The sequence below is a fragment of the Sinohyriopsis cumingii genome, chromosome 2 (assembly GCF_028554795.1).
Source record: "Sinohyriopsis cumingii isolate HCF-2022 chromosome 2, ASM2855479v2, whole genome shotgun sequence".
Classification (NCBI taxonomy): domain Eukaryota; kingdom Metazoa; phylum Mollusca; class Bivalvia; order Unionida; family Unionidae; genus Sinohyriopsis; species Sinohyriopsis cumingii.
In genome coordinates, this window is record NC_142962.1 from 21,940,220 (window position 1) to 21,963,133 (window position 22,914).

The 22,914-nt window shown below is 34.7% G+C and overlaps 2 protein-coding genes across 2 annotated transcripts in view; one reads left to right on the forward strand and one right to left on the reverse strand.

Annotated features, from left to right (window-relative positions):
* The window catches only part of LOC149804453 (nesprin-1-like), a 572,886-nt gene that overhangs the window by 60,340 nt on the left and 489,632 nt on the right, over positions 1–22,914 (forward strand). The gene's annotated exons all lie outside the window — the stretch shown is intronic.
* On the reverse strand, positions 6,094–13,108 carry LOC149804454 (E3 SUMO-protein ligase ZBED1-like). Its single transcript, XM_089951243.1, has 3 exons — positions 11,682–13,108; positions 8,858–9,520; positions 6,094–8,340 (listed from the first exon to the last, which is right to left on the reverse strand). The coding sequence occupies exons 1-3, from the start codon at positions 12,543–12,545 to the stop codon at positions 7,792–7,794; spliced, it is 2,076 nt and encodes a 691-aa protein (XP_089807369.1). The 5' UTR covers positions 12,546–13,108; the 3' UTR covers positions 6,094–7,791.

Sequence of the window (22,914 nt, forward strand, 5' to 3'; positions counted from 1 at the left end):
ATGCATTTGAAAGAATTCCAATGGTCCAATTTCCACCAACTTTTGTTGTAAATTTTCCATTTTCATGTAACCTTCATTTTAGGGAACTGCACACAGGTGCCATAAAAGTAAGATTGCAGATTGGTCAAAATAATTCTAACATTTCTAGGTCATTACCCTAACTAGATTTTGACCAGTCAGCTATTGTCTCAGTATTTTCTGCATTAAAAATAGATTACGATAGTAAGCATTGTGTGAAGGTTGGTTGAATTGGCTGAGACACATAAAATACTCATTTTGAATGTAGGTTGGCAACATTTTTCTTGCGAAAAATAATTACATCCTTTTAGAATTATTTGCTGGCATCTTCCCTTTGACAATGCATCAATACAGCTTTTGTTGCGAAAATACCAGTGACTGCAGCAACTGTAACTTTGCCTGACCAGATGAAAATAACACAGATCTTGACATTCGGTCAACTTTTAAGAGGTGTGTGTGATTTAGATTTTTAATATTGTAGCTTTAACAGTTTGAGTCACATCGTTATGATGTCTGCATTGGGCAGTTTGTAATGATGTCTAGCACTGGGGAATCATGCCACAGACATGTGGCATCATATCATGTCCAATGAGTCACAGTATCCTGACACCAGGCCAACCAGTCCTAATAACTTGCTCTTAATGCTGCATGCCAAGCAAGGCATCTGCTAGTACCTTTTTTTAATAGGTCTTTGGTATGACTTGGCCAGGGTTTGAACTCATATCCTCCCACATCTGAGGCATTCACTCTAACCACTTAGCCCACCAGAACAGTCTAACTTTTCAGAGGTGTGGCTCATAAAGATGTGTGATAACTCATTGACATTAAAACTATTTTCACATCAGAATGACAAGTAAATTACTGAAAAGTGTCACTGTAAATGCAAACATATTAAACTTTGGAGGGTTGAGTGTGAAAATGCAACAAGTCCATAATATTTACACATTTTACTATCAAGCTTTCATCATGTACCTGTATAAATAATGGAAATCATTTCCATTGCAACATGTTCTGGACTAACAGTAAGTAGGCCAAGTAGGATTATTTATAATTGATGCACGCCAAATGTTGATCTGTGTTGAACTTTGGTGATTGTTAAGGGTAGACAATGCACTCAGATTTGTTCTCAAGATGCGAATTTCAGGTATGCTGTAAAGTTTAATTCAACCAAGTAACTTTTTATTGACCTGAACAGTGATAAAATGCAATCAATGAAAAGCCATTTGCTAATTTTTTTATGAGTTTGCATCTGGTGTCCAGTTATAGCTGTGTTAAAACTTCCTTTAAAGTCCAGTTGTACTCTGCATACCATCATAACAAAATGTATCGGTTCCTGCTAGGTTGAGGACACCCTAAAGACAATTACAGTTACAATGTATTTCAAAAGTTGTTCTCTTGTACTTTATTTGGAGGGAATAAATTTACTCATCATTATTGGTATGCTGTTTTAATGTGGTACTAAATAAATAATAGCCATGGTTCATCAAATTCCTTGTAACATCAAAGTCAACAGAATTGTGACATGAGATCATAATTTTTGCCATTTAGGTCAAGACCGTTTGAAGATTTTGTATGGTGAGTTTAACATGTTCATTGATTTCTCTATTGTCTTATCTTCAGTAAACAGTTGCGTTTGATATTGTTAGATATTGGAGATCAAGGGTCATATAGCAAAAGCTTGATTCTGTAAAGCGTCGTTTCATAATGATATTGACCCTAAGGTTGCACTGACTTCAACTTCTCGGCTCTACCAGGCAGTGTTTGTCAGACTCGTACCAGTCCTTGTGTATTGTGAAATGTTTTGCTTTGTATATAATGTTTACTAGGAAGCTGGAATATAATTTTGTGATGGATGTTACTTGCTCAGATTGCAAAGGTTGATTTTATTTTGGAAGTTCTGACACTAAAACTTGGAAGTGGTCATTTTAAGATAACTGGATAAAATGCCACATTGGCATGGTAAGTTGATCTTGTATGCATCAGTATTTTAATTTTCATGTAGGTAATTATTATTTTCTCTTAATTTGTGTGCTGATTTAAGAAAATTAGTTATGCTGCTTCCAGTACAGATTATTGCATCACTTTTTTCCCCCATGTTTGTTGTAGCTAACAAATTGTAAAGGAAAATCAACATCATGTGAAACTGAGCTTCTTAAAGGACTTGTGAAAAATTGACTTTTAAAGTGTCCAGTTGTTTTTGTTTTGGGTTTAGCACCATTTTTCAGCTCAAGATAGGCTTTATATGATGGCCGTTATAACTGGTGGAGAAAGAACCAAGGAAAACCCTAAAAACTATTAACGCAGAGGAAGCTACTGGCTAACTTTCTCAAATACCCACATTGGTCAAGCTGGAGACTCGAACCCACACAGACAGGTGTGATTGTTAAAGGCAAGTACTTTATGTGACTTGGTCACATGGGTTAGTGTCTGATATTTACACATTGGATTATAAGCCCAATCCTGTATTATTAACTGAACCACAGTGGCTTAAAATTGTAGCAGTTGAATGAACACATTGAAAATCAAGTACAGTTTTGACTGGTTATATTGTTATTTCTACTTAATTATTTGACTGGATTTTGATTGAGGCCTATGAGAACCAGTTATTGTTCTTGTTGTTGTTGTTTTAGGGTTTAACGCCATTTTTCAGCACAAGATAGGCTATACATGGCGGCCATTATAACTGGTGGAAGAAGAACCCTGGAAAAGCCAGGGAAGAACCACCGACCGACGAGAAGCTACTGGCAGGCTTTCCCACAGAACCAGTTATTACATAGTTTCATATATTAAATACTACTTATGTTATTACATAGTTTCATATATTAAATACTACTTATGTTATTACATAGTTTCATATATTAAATACTACTTATGTTATTACATAGTTTCATATATTAAATACTACTTACGTGACTAATAAGTTGTTAGAAAAAGTTTAAAGTGGCCTAACACATACCAGTAATGTGAGTATCATTAAAGTCATATTTAAGTTTAGAAATTATATAAAACCAAGGAGGACATCTTAGTACAAATTAAAGTGAACATTCCAAGACTGGTTAAGAACTTATCAAGATCTTAGGGAGAATGAATTTAAGGGGAAAAAACTTTGGTCAGTCTTGTTAATATTCATGAGCTAATATATTGTTATAGAATAGAGAAAATATATTTTTAAAATGTTTATGATTTATTATTATTTAAAATAATAGTAACTTTGTTGCAGTTTTAAAGTAGAAAACAGAAAAATTTTGGTACATTATTTGTTATTTGGGAAATTAGCTACATTGATAATTGAAATTTAAATAATCTTAGAATATATCTGACAAACCATCTGGTATTTTTAAATGTGCTAAAGAATATATTGAAATTTGAGATTTTCATTACTCAAAAAATCTACATTTTTTCCTTAGAAAAACTGAACTATATTTAAATTTCCATCTTATCAGTAATATAAATATGAGTTATATTTGTTCTTCTTCACTGTCAATGGTATGTATTAGTTTTTATACTGATACGTCAGCACAATAATGGCCATATGGTGTCGATAAAAGTAAAATTCTAAAACTGTAAAAATAAAGAATTGCACAACAAAATCTTAAGAAAGATCTACGCTTCCAAAATAAATGTAAGTATGAATTACTACAAGATAAAAGAAGATAAACATAAAAGGTAAAGATGTGAAAAATGTGTATAATTTATATATTTTACAAAGATAAAAGTTAAAGATGTTAAAATCATGTAAGATAAAGGTAAAACAAGACATAAAATGTAGATCAAATTTTGTTATATGACATGCATTCACTCAAAGTCCAGGATTTTCTCTTCTGGTACGTCATCAGATGAAAACAAAAAATAATGTTCCACAGTTTGAAAGCTGAAGGACTTGTCAAAAATGTTCAAGTATATTTATCTGAAGATCCGTGTTAAATTTATCTGTATTCTATTGAAAATAAAAGAAGATCTGTGTTAAATTTTTCTGTATTCTATTGAAAATCAAAGAAGATCTGTGTTAAATTTATCTGTATTCTATTGAATATCAAAGAAGATGCACGTTAAATTTATCTGTATTCTATTGAAACTCAAAGAAGATCCATGTTAAATTTATCTGTATTCTATTGAAAATCAAAGACGATCTGTGTTAAATTTATCTGTATTCTGTTGAAAATAAAAGAAGATGCACGTTAAAGATAAAATAATCTATTGTATTCTGTTGAAAATCAAAGAAGATGCGCGTTAAATTTATCTGTATTCTGTCGAAAATCGAAGAAGATCCATGTTGAATTTATCTGTATTGAAAATAAAAGAAGAAAATGCTTTAGTACTGTGAAAGAATATTTTAATTATTACATCCATATGTGTGAAGTCATCAGGCTTGGATAAAGTTAACAAGTTTGTGATGAGTTATCAACCTTGTAATTTCTGATCACTTGAAACTGCTGATGAAATTCTTTATTAAATAGATGTCTGAGTTTCTCCTGTCTCAGCATCATAGCATCAGAAAATTGCACAGTGCTGTCCATCAACAGCTCTTTTTTTTATTTAGACATTAAAGTGTATTATAATGAACAATGATGCCCACTGGTAATTATTAAGCCGTTACTGGTCCCTGATTTGGACCTAATGCAGGGTCATCAGATCATGCTGGACAAGGGCAGATCTCATTCCATAGCCAGATGGTTATCCATTATTCATGAATAATGGCAAGAGAATGGGATACAATTAGGGGTTACAGGGTGTCAATTAATTATTGGTATTGAGCGAGAAATAACTGTCAAAAGTAAATTATATCTACAGTATATATGGGGAAATGTTATTTTTGTATCAGGATCAGTTTGAAGATGTTGAAAATTTGACCTCATGAAATTTAGGTAGCTAAAGAATTAATGTCACTAAATTGTAAAATCGCAAGAATTTAGGAATGTTAAAGTCTTTGTCTTATATGAGTTATGACAGTATATGCTGTTCATTTTATGATACAAGGAAATATTTTGTGTCATGATTGTTACAGATTTTCTTATCTTTGCATTTTGAAGTCACTTTTGTTATTATTCTTAACATTGACTCCAGGGTAAGGGATGCATTTAAAAAGTGAATAAATCTTTTCTTATGAATAATCAGTGATATGTATTGAAGATAACATAAGTTGTTTCCCTTGATTGAAACTTGAGAGCTCATTGAAAATTACACCCACATTATTCCTTATTTGTTGTGCATTACTGTACACCAGACTGAGGTATTATTACGCTTAGTTGGCAATAAAATCAAATGAAAAGGATAAAGGAAGCATAAAGTGAAAAACTGGGATCTGTAATCTTGTTCAGTACCCTGAAGTGTAGCAATTTTGTTATTTAGCGTTGTGTATGATTATGCTCAACACAATGTTGTGATATTAACTCATTTACCATTCTGCTCAACACAATGTTGTGACATAAACTCATTTACCATTATGCTCAACACAATGTTGTGACATAAACTCATTTACCATTATGCTCAACACAATGTTGTGACATAAACTCATTTACCATTATGCTCAACACAATATTGTGACATAAACTCATTTACCTTTATGCTTGTCTAAGGTTCTTGATAACCCTCCTCAACAGAAAATAAAAATGTGCAGATTTGCTATCTTTCTACAAAAACAAACAATGCAGTACGATAGCGCAAGTATATGGAAACCATAATGGGACATACTTCACATTTTTTCTAATCCAAGATCTATGTTTACAAATCTGAGATTTGGATTTACTAATATGAGATCTCAATTTTTAATCTAAGAGCTTGGTTTATTTTGGATTTTGAATCAGTAAATCACGATTGAGATCAGATATAAATAAATCAAAACCTCATACGAGTAAACAGATTGTAGGTCGCAAAAGTGGTTAATGTGCCTCATCTGAGCTTCCATTAAGTGGGGGCTTACATTTGAGTTTTGAGTAGTTCATGCAATAATTTAAAACGGTACCTTTTTTGATGATGGGCATTTAATTTTTTTGTATAGATACAGGTTGTGATGATGGATAGAAATGAGTGATCTAAAAATATGCCATTAATATCATAATGTTGAAACCGAGTGACAAGTAGGGGTGAAACGATACGCCTGTGCCACGTATCGATACGATACACGATACACAGCCTACGATACGATACATATCGATACATGTATCAAACTGAAAATGGGATTATCACAGTACATTTGATTAATCATGTGAATGTATATGTTGAATGGTATTTTCAAGTTCAAACAGTGTCAAATATGCAATGTATCAGCAGTGAGTCACCTTGTTAACCTGTTATATATAATGATAACAGAGAAAAAATTGAATCAAGATACAATGTCACGACTACTAACATTGTTGTTCTGTGTAACCAAATAAAATATAACAAAATCTTTGATGTGTTTCTTTATCCTTCATTCAATAAAAATGAAATGTTACAAGTTTTGTGTCTGATTCATCATGCAACAACATACTGGAACAAAATAATATATTAAAAAGTGCACGTAACACAAAAATACAACAAAAATTTAAAATGCTTAGGATTAGGAAATCATAATTATGCAACCTTTTCTAAGCTGTATACTTTCCTCCTTTCTTCAGTTCAAGAAAGATCATCTTAGAAAACACAAATGATAAACTTCACTGCAGCAAACACTAATTAATTTCACATAAATTGCCATGTGTGTAATTGAAGTCTATAGATGAATTAAAGAAAGTTCCTAATAACTGAAGATGATATCCTCATCAACTTAAATGCATCTTCCAGCAAATGAATAAATCTTCTTAAGTCACAAACTCAGTGTTCTAAAACTAGCTGACAATTGTGATGACTGTAAATGGCATAAATGAACTGAATTAGATAATTCTGCCTAACAGATGCACAGGACTATTACAAGTTTTGTGTCTGATTCATGATGCAATAACATACTGCAACACAATAACACACTAAAAAGTACATGTAATACAAAAATACAAAATAAGTTTAAAATTATTGGGATTCAGAAATAATAATTATGCAGTGTTAAACCTGAGATCTGTTATATCAATCTATGTCACACAAACACCCAACTGCAGTGTAAAAACTGAGATCTGTTATATCTATCTACAACACATACAAGCACCCAACTGCAGTGTCAAAACCTCCGTCTGCGGCGGTTCGAGTCTAAGATTCAGCCAATGTGGGCATGTGAGAAAGCTTGCCAGTAGCTTCTCGTGGGTCGGTGGTTCTTTCCGGGGTTTTCCGGGTTCTTCCTCCACCATTAATACTGGCCGCCATGTATAGCCTATCGTGCTGAAAAATGGCGTTAAACCCCACAACAACAACAACAACAACAGTGTCAAACCTGAGATCTGCTATATCAATTTACAACTTGCAGGCACCTAACTGCAGTATTGAACCTGAGATCTGCTACATCCATCTTTATCACACAAGCACCCAACTGCAAACAACGTTGAGCCTGAGATCTGTTATATGAATCTATAATACACAGCACCTAACTGCAAATAATGTTGAACCTGATATATGCTATATCAGTCTATAACGCGCAAGCACCTAACTGCAAACAGTGTTAAATGTAATTTCACATAAATTGTCATGTGTATTTGAATCCAATAACTGAATTAAAGAAAAGTTCATGATGATTGAAAATGATATCCTCATCAACATAAATGCGTTTTCCAGAAAATGAATGAATCTTCTTAAGTCACAAACTCATTGTTCTAAAACTATCTGGCAATTGTGATGACTCTGTAAAAGGCATAAATGAACTGAATTAGATCATTCTGCATAACATATGCACAAGACTGTCAGACTACTCATCACAACTTTCAAAGTTTCATATTCTTCTTCAAAAAAAATCAAAATATCCACATTCTCCCCAGTCAGAGAGGCTCTTTGTGCTGATACAACATCTCCAGCAGTTGAAAAGACTCTTTCAGATGGCACTGATGTTGCTGGAATAGTCAACAACATCTTGGCTAGTTTGGTCAGCAAAGGGAATGATGTTTCGTTGAATTTCCACCACATCAGTGGGTTGTCACCAATATGTATACTAGATGTCTCATTCCTATAACGTGTTATCTCTGTGTCAGCCCTCTGAAAGAGGGACTTTGATGGCTCCACCTTGACCACGTACACATCTCCAAAAAGATCTTCAAGTGCACCCTTTTTCACTGGAGGCTCATCAACTTCAACCTTCGCTGTTGCTGCTGGTCTGTTATCTCGTTCTGTAACTTGTACTGCAGGAAGCTGTGGTAGTGGGGGAAGACTAGATGGTAGTACATGAGTGAGTTCATCAGTCTTCTCTGTCTTCACTACTGTTTCACACTGTAATAAAAATCAAAATTATATAATATGTACTCCTTAAGTTAATACGAATCTCGCAATTTTATGTTAATTAACATTTTAGCATTAATTCACTGGCATTTAATATAAATAAAACAACATGATTTTATCAATATAAGATCAATATTGAATATTAAGAAATATTTGTTTATATGAAGTTATGAACTTCAAACAATGAAGTTATGTAATAGTTTGTGTGTTTGCTCTATGTGTGTGTGTGTGTGTGTGTGTGTGTGTGTGTGTGTGTGTGTGTGTGTGTCAGTGTTTCAGAGGGAGATGGAGACAATCGGATGACATAAGAACTTTGAAGGTGACTCTGGGGCATACCAAGATCAGTGGTGCATCTAGGGTAACCTTTGGGGACAAGTGTCCAATTTTAACTACCAAAAGAAATTTCATATATCCTTAAAATCTTGAAAGGGGAAAATAATATTATGTTATGCTTCATCTGCTGCACGTAGATAACACAATGATACTCATATGTAAATTTTTGACTTACCTCATTGACCTTCACTGTTTGCATGACAATGGAAGCATATATTTGGATCCTTGTAGCATCGTCTACATCAGTTAGAGCCCTAAATCTTGGATCTAGGGCACAACTCTGCAACAGAAACTGCTGCGTGTCCTTGTCATTGTATCTTTTGTCTAGGTCTTGGGAGATTGCCACCTTGACTGCCTTCACAAGTGCAGAGTCACTTTCTTGCACTTCCATTGCACTAATAATACGATGTTTAAGAGGAAAAATCATTGATATGGTAGGTGCTGCTTCATCGCACAATATCGTTGTAATGGTTTTCATTGGTTTGAGCAGTTTGAGAATATCCTCTGCATTTGATACATCATCCTCTGATAAAGTGTTTAAGTCCGTCTCCCTCTGTCTGATTTCCTTACTTAATAGAGTAGCTACAATGGCAGGCTGCTGCTCTAAAAATCGATCAATCATATCATAAGAACTATTCCAACGTGTCTGGACATCTTGGATAAGTTTGTGTTTAGGAAGCTGCAACAGCTCTTGTTTGGATTTCAGCAGGGTAGTAGCAGTTGTACTGCGATGGAAAAACGAGACAATGTGCCGGATCCTCCCAAGAAGGCGTGACATCTGATGAACTTGCAACCCTCTCTGGGTTGCTAGATTTATAGTACACCGCTCCCTCGATAACTCGCGCCCGGATAACTCGCGAACCCGCTTATAACGCGGTGTCCGTCTTGGCTCCCGATTTTTTCCAGACAAAATGTATTTAAAATATCTTTAAAATATGCTGAACATGAAAAAAATCACGATAAGAATTGATAAATTAAACCTTGATACATTGCTCGTTTTATCATCGAAAAGGGTGATTAATGCCCGTAAAAATATAATCCATATTTTGCAATTTGCAAGCTCTAGAGAAGAATTAATTTCAGAGATCTCGAAAACGCTTAATTACGCGTATTTGGACGCCAATTTTTGATCTGGGACGCAGAAAATCACTGAGGCTGGAGTCCTCCGTACGCATGTAATAGGTACGCGGGAAAATTCAAAGATTTGCCGGTCCTGTTTCAGCCACCTGCTTTGTGGGAAAATGTGTTGATCAGTTTACTGTGCTGATATTTACAATGACAGAATTCAGTGACTGAAAGACTCTTTGATGTACTGTTACTATTTCATAAGAGTACATTAAAAAAAAAAAGAACATGATGCAACAGCTAGGCGGCTAGTTCAAAGGCTTTGACTTGGCGGCCGAGTGAGAAAATATACTGATATTTAGTGATTGAATTCAGAGGCAGAAAGACCCAGTTTTAAAATCCTAGCGTGACCTCTGTTTAAAGATATCATATATTATGTAAGTTTTTAGGATAAATAGTTGTCATTATAATGTAAATAAACAGTCTGGTGAAATAGCGATCAATGAAAACTTCTGGTAAATGTTAACAGGTGGCAACAGAGAATGAAATAAACACCAATTAAACGACTTCCTGTGTGAAAGTCACGTTCAAATCCTTTAATTCCGTTTCAGTGTAAACATTATAATCACAACATAGTCTGTTCATTGAAAACATGAAAAGAGTCAATCGACCGTCACATCGAACCCCGTGAGTACTTCTGTGAGAACCTAATTACATGTACATGCCGGCTTTGCTTTGATCAACAACTTGGGGAAGTGTTTGTTGCATTAAAAAAAAAAATCGATTACAAGAGACCTCGGGTGCTGAATTAAGGGTCTTGGAGCTGCCTTTGACGTAAAGCAAAACACTAACAGAGACAACGACGACGATAGTGACTTCGAATGTTTCAGTGAAACTGATGTCATTAATGCCGAGGCTGTTTGGGAGAAATTAGTAGACTCATGGTCCTGAGATGGGCGTTTCTCTTGATGGAGGAGTGGATTTGTGCTGACAATGATTGCCCTACAGCAAGCATGTCAGATGAAACTATAATTATTTCTATAGCGAACAAATTTGCAGCAGAAGACGATTCTAACTGGAGTAACACAAGTGTTGAAAGTGATGCAGACACAGATGTTGCACCCCCACCCCTCTGCACAGGAAGCAAATATTTTGATATTGCCATAAGGTGGCTGGAGACCCAAAATGATGACTACGTAAAGCTCATGCAGTTGAGAAATCTGAGGGATTTTGCTCGGCGGCAGAGAAACCAAGGAGTTTCACACACAAAAAAAATTAACTGATTTTTTCAAAAAGTGAATTGATATTTGTCAAGCGTGGCACAAACGGCAAGTATTAACTTGTTCTAATTTACGTTGTTTTAAATTTGTAGACCAATTAAATATGTCAGTACTGATTAACTCTTGTTTTTTTGTTTTCCAATTTACTTCTATCGCATTCAAATCTATCTATCGTTCGATCGACACTGTTTCTCGAAAAGAGTCGATCTTTTGTGTATAAAAAACTTCTAATTTGGCTCAAACAATAAAACTAGAATGTATACAATTCAACATAAAACTTAATGACGTAGTACACAATGTGTGAAGTGGTACACATGTTCAGCGAACGGAAAACACGTGGAATAATGTTTTCGATGATCGCCTCAATATACTGTAATTTATCCTGAAATTTTTAATGTTGTCCTATGAGAAAATAATAAAGTACACCGTTATGAAGAGATATTTATTAACAGTTAATCTCAGAACGATTATAAAGTGAGTATTCAACAGTATAATCTGCCTACCCCCCCCCTTATTTTTCCGTTATGTCGTCAATCACTTTATTGGTTTTGGGCTTATTTTATAGGTCCCTCGATAACTCGCCCCTCGCTTATAGTGCGGTCGATGTTTCTGGACCCCGATGTGCGCGAGTTATCGAGGGAGTGGTGTATGTGCAAAGCACTTGATATGTGGTGTGAACTTTGCCTCTTGAATAGCAACATCCATGTTAGCAGCATTATCTCTTACTATGGGGAGTAACTTGTGGGGCCTTTCCAGTTGCCATTCCTTACTGGCATCGTCTAGTACTGCTCCTATATTTTTACCAGTGTGAGACTCGTGTAAAGGTCTCGTCTGAAGAACAAAGCTTTTCATGCACCATTCCTTATCAACCAAGTGAGCTGTGATTGTTATGTAACTCTCTGTAGCCCTTGAAGTCCAACCATCTGTAGTAATGGCCACTGATTCTGCCTCTGATATGGTGCTTTGCACTTCTTGTCTGGTGTGAAGGTATAGGTCTGGGATAACTTTCTCTGCGAAGTGTGTTCTTGATGGGATGATGTAGCGAGGTTCCAGGGTACGAATCAGATTTCTGAAACCTAGCGAATCAACCACTGAGAAAGGGCGCATATCATGTGCAATAAACATCGCTATATGCTTAGTGATTGTCTGTGATCTTTGCGATGATGGAATTAATGGAGACTGAAAAACTTCAGTCAATCTGAGCTGACCAGTGGTTGTTGGATGTGATGGCTTAGGAGTAGGAGAAACACTGACCTTGGGAGCTGAAATCTTGTCATCTTTAAAAGGAATTCCAATGGCAATGATTGGGTGGTGCCGTTTTAAATGTGTAGACATATTTGTGGTGTTTCCAGTAATCCTAAGAGCTGTAAAACACAGTTTGCAAACACACCTGGACTTGTCTACTTTTCTTACTCCATTCTCATACTCCACAGGATATCCAAAATAGTTCCAGGCCGATGATCTTCTAATCGCAGGTAACTCGAGTTCAATTTTTTCGGCCTTTTGCGTCTGCTCCATTTGACCGGATGTTGGAATCACCTTGGTCACCCCGCTGCTTGTAGTTCATTGCATGAAAGCATCCCAAACGTCTTAGTGATTAAGAATAATCATAAGTTCTATCACCGGTTCCACGCCCATACCGATAGTTTAGCCCCACGCAAAGAGAAAAGAATTGACACTTACATTATTATAATAATTGTAAGAAAAAAAATTTCCTTCAGAAACTATTATTAATTTATGTCTTTGATTATATTTTTAAATTATGGTATTATTTAAAAAACAAAAAATAATGTAATTTCCTAGTACAAGGAAACTCTTATCTATAGAACTGGTCCGGGTGCGGGAACGGAGATGACTAACTGAATCTCACACGCTATACTTCATGTGTATACAAAACAACTACCGCGACAGTTTGGTCTAATGAGCTCCTAATTTAATTATCATAACTGCTGAAGATTTATGTAGCTATTATAAGGTAGATATCGTTTTGTATCGATTCTTCACCTTGTGTATCGATATGTGTATCGAAATGGCAAAAGTATCGATGCATCGATGTATCGATGAATCGTTTCACCCCTAGTGACAAGACTCGATAGTAATAATGTCCTTATTTATGTCTTTTCTCATTGACTTAGAATTAATCAAATAAACCCAGTTTGAAATGCTTCATTGATTCCTAAAGTCGTACACCATTCAATGGTCTGCACACATTGCTAACAATTTGTCAACATCAAAGTTCTTCAATGCTAAGTAAATATTGACTAATTCTGCAGAAAAAATTAGTGTTTGATAGGTTTAATTTGCACATACCATTTTAATGAGCTGCATATAAATCTTATCCATGGGATATAGTCTGTATGTACCCCTGTAACTATATCTTATCCTTGGGATATAGTCCGTATGTACCTCTGTAACTATATCTTATCCATGGGGTATAGTCTGTATGTACCCCTGTAACTATATCTTATCCTTGTGATATTGTCTGTATGTACCCCTGTAACTATATCTTATCCATGGGATATAGTCTGTATGTACCCCTGTAATCCTTGGGATATAATCTGTATGTACCCCTGTAACTATATCTTATCATTGGGATATAGTCTGTATGTACCCCTGTAACTATATCTTATCCTTGGGATATTGTCTGTATGTACCCCTGTAACTATATCTTATCCTTGGGATATTGTCTTTATGTACCCTCTTTAACTATATCTTATCCATGGGGTATAGTCTGTATGTACCCCCTGTAACTATATCTTATCCTTGGGATATTGTCTGTATGTATCCCCTGTAACTATATCTTATCCTTGGAATATTGTCTGTATGTACCCCCTTTAACTATATCTTATCCTTGGGATATAGTCTGTATGTACCCCCTGTAACTATATCTTATAATTGGGATATAGTCTGTATGTACCCCTGTAACTATATCTTATCCTTGGGATATAGTCTGTATGTACCCCTGTAACTATATCTTATCCTTGGAATATTGTCTGTATGTACCCCCTTTAACTATATCTTATCCTTGGGATATAGTCTGTATGTACCCCCTGTAACTATATCTTATCCTTGGGATATAGTCTGTATGTACCCCTGTAACTATATCTTATCCTTGGGATATAGTCTGTATGTACCCCTGTAACTATATCTTATCCTTGGAATATTGTCTGTATGTACCCCCTTTAACTATATCTTATCCTTGGGATATAGTCTGTATGTACCCCCTGTAACTATATCTTATCCATGGGATATAATCTGTATGTACCCCCTGTAACTATATCTTATCCAACATTTTCAGAGAATATTTTGCTGTCCAATGCTATTTTCCCCCTTTGTTCTTTTTCCTTACATGTAGTACAGCCTTCTTTTCATGATGTGACTATCATTAGAATTTTGAATTGTCAAAAGGTAATTTTCTTTGGAGTGTGGTAAAGCATAGAACAGTGCATGAGCAATTTGTAAATGATTTTTTACATCCTTTAGTTATTATTAGACCAAAAAGATGAATTTGTCCTTTTTTATAGTTCCTTGATTATGAAAGAGATGTGTTTAGGCTGTGTCCTATGCTCAGCTTTCCAGTTTTATCATTATTTGGTGTATTAATATCATTATTTAGTATACTACTGTCATTATTTAGTGTATTACTATCACTATTTAGTGTATTACTATCATTGTTTAGTGTATTATTGTCAATTTTAGGTATATTACTGTCATTATTTAGTGTATTACTATCATTATTTGGTATATTGCTGTCATTATTTAGTGTATTATAATTATTTTGTGTATTACTATCATTATTTAGTATATTACTGTCATTATTTGGTATATTACTGTCATTATTTAGTGTATTACTGTAGTTATTTGGCATATATTACCATCAATATTTAATATATTACTATCATTATTTAGTGTAATACTGTCATTATTTAATCTAATATAGTTACTTCATATTCTACAGTACTTGACTGAAATTATGATCATATTGTTTTTATCATCTCTGAAGAGGGACCTTTATTATTGATATGCCTTACTGATAAATGGTCATATAGCTCTACACCTTAAAATTAATGTGTAGTCATTGTAATATAACAAGTTGTGTTATCAGTTACCTAACAGGTTGCATGCTTCTTGAATACATTTTTCCTCCAGGTACACAAAGTAAATTAGTAATAGAAAACTTGGACAAGGTTGCATGTCTATGATATGGCAACCAGAATGCATGTATATTTTGCATACAGTCTTAAATGACATATTCCAAAAGTTACAGAAATTTTCTATTGCAATGCAATCACCATTACACTTATATCTGAAAGATTTACATGACATACTTTTAAACTCGCCTGGCTAATCTAAAGTCAGACCCTAATGTTGTAGAAAAAATTTGATAGACCTGCTATTGCAGATTGGTGAACATGTACAGAATGAACATTGTCTGTGAGAAATCTAATTGTTTTTTTTTCTTTCTATTTTTCTTTTTTTTAAAACTCTGCTGGTACTAATTGAAAATGTGGCTAATCTGATGACCATATTAAAAATCTCGTTATGACTACTCCTTCAGAATAGATGCTTACATCAACATGTTTTTTTTAAATACTAAAATACTACTTATGAAATCTTGATGGCCCTGAATGAATATAGTGCTGATCTGACATCCCTTGTGGCCACAATGGCAGACATCTTTAAAATCTTGTTATCACAACTCCACCAAATTCAGAAAGTCATAGTGACATGGGGTTTTCATTAGTCTTACATGATCATCATGCTGATATGACGTGCTGGATGGCCACCAAATAGTGGCTATCTTGAACATTTTTTATCACAACCCTTCCTGAACTGATGGTCATATCAATGTGATCACACTTTGCAGTTGTGTTCAGATATAATTTGAGAGGAATTATTTATATCATGCATTAGAATTATTAAAGTGCCCATTCACTGGGCTTACACATTAATTTGGGATTAATGGGCTTACACATTATTTTAGGATTACTGGGCTTACACATTATTTTGGGATTACTGGGCTTACACATTAATTGGGATTACTGGGCTTACACATTATTTTGGGATTACTGGGCTTACACATTATTTGGGATTACTGGGCTTACACATTATTTGGGATTACTGGGCTTACACATTATTTTGGGATTACTCGGCTTACACATTATTTGGGATTACTGGGAACTCATTCAAGGACATTCTTGATTACATCACTGTGATAAATCAGGATATTTAAGACTATTGGAATTCGTTCAAAACATTCTTTTTTTTAATTTGCGATAGAATATAGTATTATTAATTCTAAATGCTGTAAGTGTTTCTTAAATTTACACATTGAACTTAGAAAAATAAATAATTTGTTGAACAGTTTGCTCTAAAGTCTCACTCTTCATGACGTAACATTCCAATGTCATCACTGACAGGCTGTGGAATTGTTTGCTTAAAAAATGGAGTGTCAGAATTGCTTATCATTTAAAGTAGATACAGTTTTCATTTCATTATGTATTGCATAATGAAATGGTAGCATTACATGTAAACTATTTTCATTTCAGCTGATTCCAGGGGATACACAACCATTTGCAAATAAGCCCCCCCCCCTTGCATACATATAGTATGGTGAACACTGTAACCTGTTTTTCATGTGTTTTACCAATATGATTTAGTGTAGTTTGGATAAATACTGCACAGTTCTGTGTTTAATTAATTGCGAAAAAAAATGTGATAACACATTCAATTTGTGATTGCTTGTAGAATTATCATTATAGTCCAACACAGTGGACAGTTTTTATGAAGTTGCAATGATGTTTCTAATTCCAGATTTCTATTCCTCTTATTCCAGACTGATTCAATTTAATAAATCAGCATGTATTGTTACAGTGGGGGCATTTGTATACTATGGTGCATATTTTCCATTTTACCCACATCACTTGTGAGCTTACTGGTTCAGGGTTGATATACGTCTCCTCTTTTTCCCCGAATGTATCCTCCTTTTTGATCCTTAACTCTGTATAGATCAATGATACCGATACACCCACTCTGGAATGTCCTTTTTTTGAAAGTGCAAATATGGTAACCCTATACTAGTGTCCATATTCCTATATAATGACTCAAGAGAATAGATGGTCAGTGGTCATCAGTAGTAAAGTGGTTATACTATGATTTAGGTAGGAGAAGCAAATGGCCATTTTGAAATTAAAATGAAAATTGAGTTAAACATTTTTTGTGTCATCATATTTCCTCAGTTGTTTTTTTATATTCCCATGTGTGCACATATCTAAGAGGTTTGGGGCAAATATAAAAATGATCAGTTAGAAGTTTGAGCAACCATGCATCACAGATTCAGAATTGTGATTGTAGCATTATTTTTGAAGCAGGGTGATTTGTTCAAGTGGCAGGAAGCAGGGTGAATGTCTACATGCCCCCAGTGGTGATATTGTTCTATTGATCACACAACTTGATTATTTATACCTATACATTTTGCAGGTAGATCTCATTGCTGGGGGACAGAGGGAGGTGCGAGCAACATACTGTTACATGGGAAAGATTTCTGACAATTCCATACTAATTCTATAGTTTCTGCAAACTGTTTTCTCCCTTTACTTTCACAGAGCCTCACAGCCACACTTGGCTACATCAGGCAGCAGGCTGTTGATTGATTTCACAATTGGATAACTAGCATCTGGGGGTGAATCTCTAGGGAAATAATAATAATGATGATGATGATGATTTCTGCAGGTTTTGGTTGCACTGACCCATCATTATCTTCTTGTTTGATTTGAATGCAAGTGCAGACAGACTGCCTTCAAGGAAAATGTAATGAGATTGATTTGTTACGTGCTTTTTGATTGCTTACTTGGAAGTGAACTAGTTTAATACAATGATTGAAAAGGATTCTAGATTCTAACTCAGGATTTTGATGAATGTAGCTAATCAACAAAATGACATCTGGCTTTCAAAATGTCACCTACCAAACAAGGGTGTTTGCTGAAAGGGTTCTGTCCCTAAAAGGTGAGATTTAATTTTCAGTTTCTGTAATTTTTTCAGCTTTTATCAGGTTGCTATGGAAACAGCAATGTATTTGTATCATTTCACTCCCATGGTACCACTTCTATAGAGCTGTGTTGTATGAATACCTTTTGCAGTCATCTAATATGTGTACTTGCAAAATTAATGATAAAGAATTTTCCATATTTTGTCAAATCTTGCATCCTGTTCTAAAATGTCTATCTTAGATTGAAAATTAAATGGCCCTCTGTTTAAAGTATTAGTAGTTCCTGTTTTGAAATCTCAGATTAAATTTATATGCAGCATATGTTTATAGTGTGTTTTGATGCCATTTTATAGTGTGTTGTGATGCCATTTGCCTGTTTCAGTATAAAATGTGTATGACGTTATGCTTTACCTTTGAAGATGTTGATTACTGTTTTAACTGCTATTTATTTTTCTGTTGATTGTTGTCTGACAGTAGGCACAGTTTGCTTTAACTCATCAACACCTGGAGGTTTTTGTTGTTTTCGCCTGAAATGTGAGTAGGAAACACTTTTTGGGGGCTATTTCTGAATACATTTTTATGAAGCTTCAGCCCATCTTTGTATAATGTATAAGCTGTGTGGTACAGACCATAACCGTGCACTCAGCATCAAGGTCATGGAAAGGGAAAATGTAATTATGAACAACTCCAGCATATGACTTTTGAATTACTGAAAATACTTAATGAAACATTATACCAATTTTATACAAAAAAGATGCTTTAAGGAAACTTTGTAGCCAAGTTTATAAAAAAGAAAAGATAATTTAAAGAAACTTTATAGCCAATTTTATACAATGTATAGATGGTGTGTAGCATACCATTGCCAGGCTCCTTGTATCAACGTCAAGGTTATATCAAAGGTAAACAAATAGGTAACTTCATTCCATGCATGGGCATAAAGACATTTTTAATGAAACTTACCATTTATATATTTTGACCTGATTGTGTCTTGGTATCACAGCCATACCCCCATATCATGGTCAAGCTAACAAGGGATGAAACAAGTCAGATATTTTGATTAAACTTTAGCCAGGTTCATGCCATATCCCATGTGATCAAATCACAGTTTCAGTGCTTGATGTCTTTAGTATGGAAAAGGTAAAGATAGAAATGGGTCATGTACCATTTGTGATTTCTCTTGTGTTTCGCTGAGATCAAAGTTTGATTACTTGTATGAAGAAGAATAGTCTATTGCAGGCATATGGAACTTCCTCCCAGGTGTGGATGGGATAAGTAATTGTTAAGACCATACCCAGTGATGTAAATGAATGGATAAAACCAACTTACAAGCCAGATCCAACCCATTGCCATACTTTGCCTGCCCCTGGCTTATAGTGTATCATGCAGCTGTGATCCACTTTTCTTACCTCAATAATCATGGTAATGGTACTTGGATTCATTCCACACAACACCTTTTTCTTGTGAGCCACTTGTGATGACCCATGCTGATAGGCATTCAAACTAATTTTTAGTCTTGTCTGATTCTTGTATCAGGCAACAAGCACAGCTTGAACTTTTATTTTTCCATGCCTGACTCTCACTTCATATCTGACATGATGCCAAATTACATGTATTTAAAGGAAGAGGAGATTATGAAAGATTACAAAGGCTATGATGTACATGTCATGAAATTTCCTTGAGGGATTAGTCAATATTTCATAGATGATATACATGTAGTTCATTTGCTGTGCGCAGAGATCTTTGATTATTTTAATAAAAAATGTTATATACAAGTAATGGAAAAAACTAAATTTAAGAGAGATTTAAAAGTTCATTTCTTTGTGCCTTTCTTGTTGATTCTTATTTAAAGCCTTGTTATATATTAACAAAGTTAATACAAGGTATGGAAATGATTTTTTTTAAAATTTCATAGTTGTATCTTTGCTTTTGATGTAATTTTGGTAAGGATATTCCAAGGCCATTAGTCCTGTTACTTCTGATTTAAAAAATTGAACTATGCTTATATTTAAAAAATGTGACCTTCTGTAACTTAGATTGGAGTGTGATTAGATTGGAGTGTGATTAGATTGGAGTGTGATTAGTTTGGAGTATGATTAGATTGGAATGTGATTTGATTGGAGTGTGATTAGATTGGAGTGTGATTACATTGGAGTGTGATTAGTTTGGAGTATGATTAGATTGGAATGTGATTAGATTGGATTGTGATTAGACTGGAGTATGATTAGATTGGAGTGTGATTAGACTGGAGTGTGAACAGACTGGAGTGTGATTAGATTACTGGTTACCTATAAATCCCCAAATTTGATAGATACCGACAAACTCCAAGTATTGTACGTACTTGCTTATAAGTTGAGTAAAAGTGTCAACAGCAAGATCCTGATCTGCCATAGCATAATGTAGATCAGGGTCTATGTCGTTTGCATAATTATTCCTAACAAACTGCACAGACCCAGATCTTCTAGCAAATTATACAATAGCAGATCTGGGTCTGTGCAGTTTGCAGTTGGACTTGGCTTATTAGTGATTACTTACAGTATAAGTTTGACTTTTGGAGTCTTGATTCTGATATTTTCATGAATTCATGGTCTCACTCAAGTTTTACTAAAATATCTAATGACTTGAGGTCCTGGATGGGACTTTAAGCCTTCGCTTAAAATTGCTTCTGTTATACTGGCTGACCTCTAGGGAAATGTGGAACACCCACAACCATCTTTACTCTCCGTTGCTTTGTGTAAGCATGTTTATTTAAAAGGGAAAAAAAAATCAATGCCAGGTAAAGAAATTACTGTAAAATACAAGGTGTTCTTTTCTTTAGTAGAAAGATCCATTTACCACATGAATTGTTGATATAGATGGGGCATGGTGCTATATGCAGTGGTGTTAAATGGAGCCATTTGAATTAGAATTACCTTAAAAATCTTGATAGTAGAATTAAATTAAATTTCAAATATTGAAGTGTTCATAATCATTTATCTGGCAACTCTATTATCTTCCTAATTATGTTTGCTGTCTTCATCTGATATGGCTGAAGGATCTACCATTTTTTCATGTATTTGCATAGCTTATGTGTCCTGCTGGTGTTAATCCCAACATAGTACAATTGGCAGAGACAATAAACTTTATGTAAAATGTATGCACAGCTCTGTGTACAAAGAAGTTAGTCATTTTTCTTTTCAAGGATATGTATACTAAGGCAGTAGTTTTAGTCTAAATCTGCTGACGACTTGAATTTTATGTATACCTGGAGCATGGTTGTAACATAAAATATTTTTGAGTTTCAGTCAAACTCCATCAAGTTACAAGGATTTGCAAGAGCTGTGATGGAATTATTTATGTATCTATCACGCATAACTTTGGGTGTAGTGATGTTACACTGTACATGTAGATCAAGGCATTTAATTGAATTGTAAATTAATATAGATTGCAGTTCAGCTGTTCTGGGTTGTTTTGTAGAAGAATTCCAGAAAAAAAATCAATAATAATCCAGTTGTTATTCACCACTAAATATTTCAGTAAATGCTTCATCAAATAGAACACCATGCTTTTGGGATTATTCAGAGTAAAATTTGTCTTGCCTGCATAAAGGCTGATTAAGTGGTAGGCTTTGGACCACAGGTGCTCAAGGTGATCATAATGTTATAAAAAATTATCTTTTATTGTATGATAGATGGGGTCCTTTGTCAGAACAGGTTATAGGGATAATCTGAGGAAATTGTGTCACTCTGTATGATTTTTTTCCTTCAGGTTATTGCTTTGTTTTTAACATTAAGTTCATGTTGAGTACCTGTAGTTTGAACCTGTACCCTTTTAGTTGCAAGTCAGGCACACTGTTCAATGAGCCAATGTGACTCCTGCCTCCTGTAGTCACCTATGAAATATAGGATGGCACATTAGGCCTGTTTTACATCCCTAGCATGCAGGGGTTGTCATTTAGTTAAACATGGTAAAGATTTCCCAGGGACCATATTCTTGTGTGTACTTGACAGTTTGATGCCTGTTCATTTGATCCTCTTGTGTTTGTATGAGTTTGCTTTTATTAAAACAATGTTCATAATTAAACATTTGCTTTTATTTCTACAAACACACATATACAGACACACACACAAATATAGAGACACAGACATACATATAGACAGACAGACACACAAAGTTAGTGATTGTTTACAGCCTACAACCTGAATTCTAGCACTTCAGTAATTATTGTATATATTGTAGAGCTGGAATGTTTAAAGCAGACAGCAGCCATAAAACCTAACATAATCAAGTCTTGTCAGTAACCAAAGTAACCAGAGGTCAGCTGACCTCACATTTCTAGACTGTTTACAACAGATCAACAGAATTAGTTATTCATGGTTATTAGGATTCTACATCTGATGTGGTCAGAGAAAGGTGTTAAGTAGGAATGTAAACATTCACTACTTGGTATTCTGGTATCAGACTTTTGTATCGCATTCCTCATCAGAGTATTTAAAATTGAACTTTGTTTTTTTTGGGGGTGGGGTGTAGGTTTAAGAGCCCTTTTAACACAATATAGTCTATCATGCCAAGGAAATGGTAGCTAAGTGTCAAGTGCCCTTCTGAATGACACACTGAGGCAGCCCACCTGGTCTGGCCAGGGTGGGTATCGAACACACAACTCCTGGATTATCTGTTTGATGTTCTACCAACTTGGGTGTGTGTATGTATGTATGTATGTATATGTGTGTGTGTATACACACACACACACACACACACACACACACACACACACACACACACACACACACACACACACACTTGAAAAGAAGAAATGGTCTTATCTAGAATACTTGAAACTTTTTTCCCAGTACAGCAGCAGCAAGAACTTGGGTTAGTGTCAAGCATATATTTAATATTTCTTGAACATAAAGGTTCTTTATA

Coding starts and splice junctions, on each gene's coding strand:
- LOC149804454 (XM_089951243.1), bottom strand. CDS start 12,545: ATGGAGCAGACGCAAAAGGCCGAAAAAATTGAACTCGAGTTACCTGCG. Junction 9,521..11,681: donor CACCACATATCAAGTGCTTT/GCACATACACCA, acceptor TCCGGGCGCGAG/TTATCGAGGGAGCGGTGTAC. Junction 8,341..8,857: donor AAACAGTGAAGGTCAATGAG/GTAAGTCAAAAA, acceptor TTTTTATTACAG/TGTGAAACAGTAGTGAAGAC.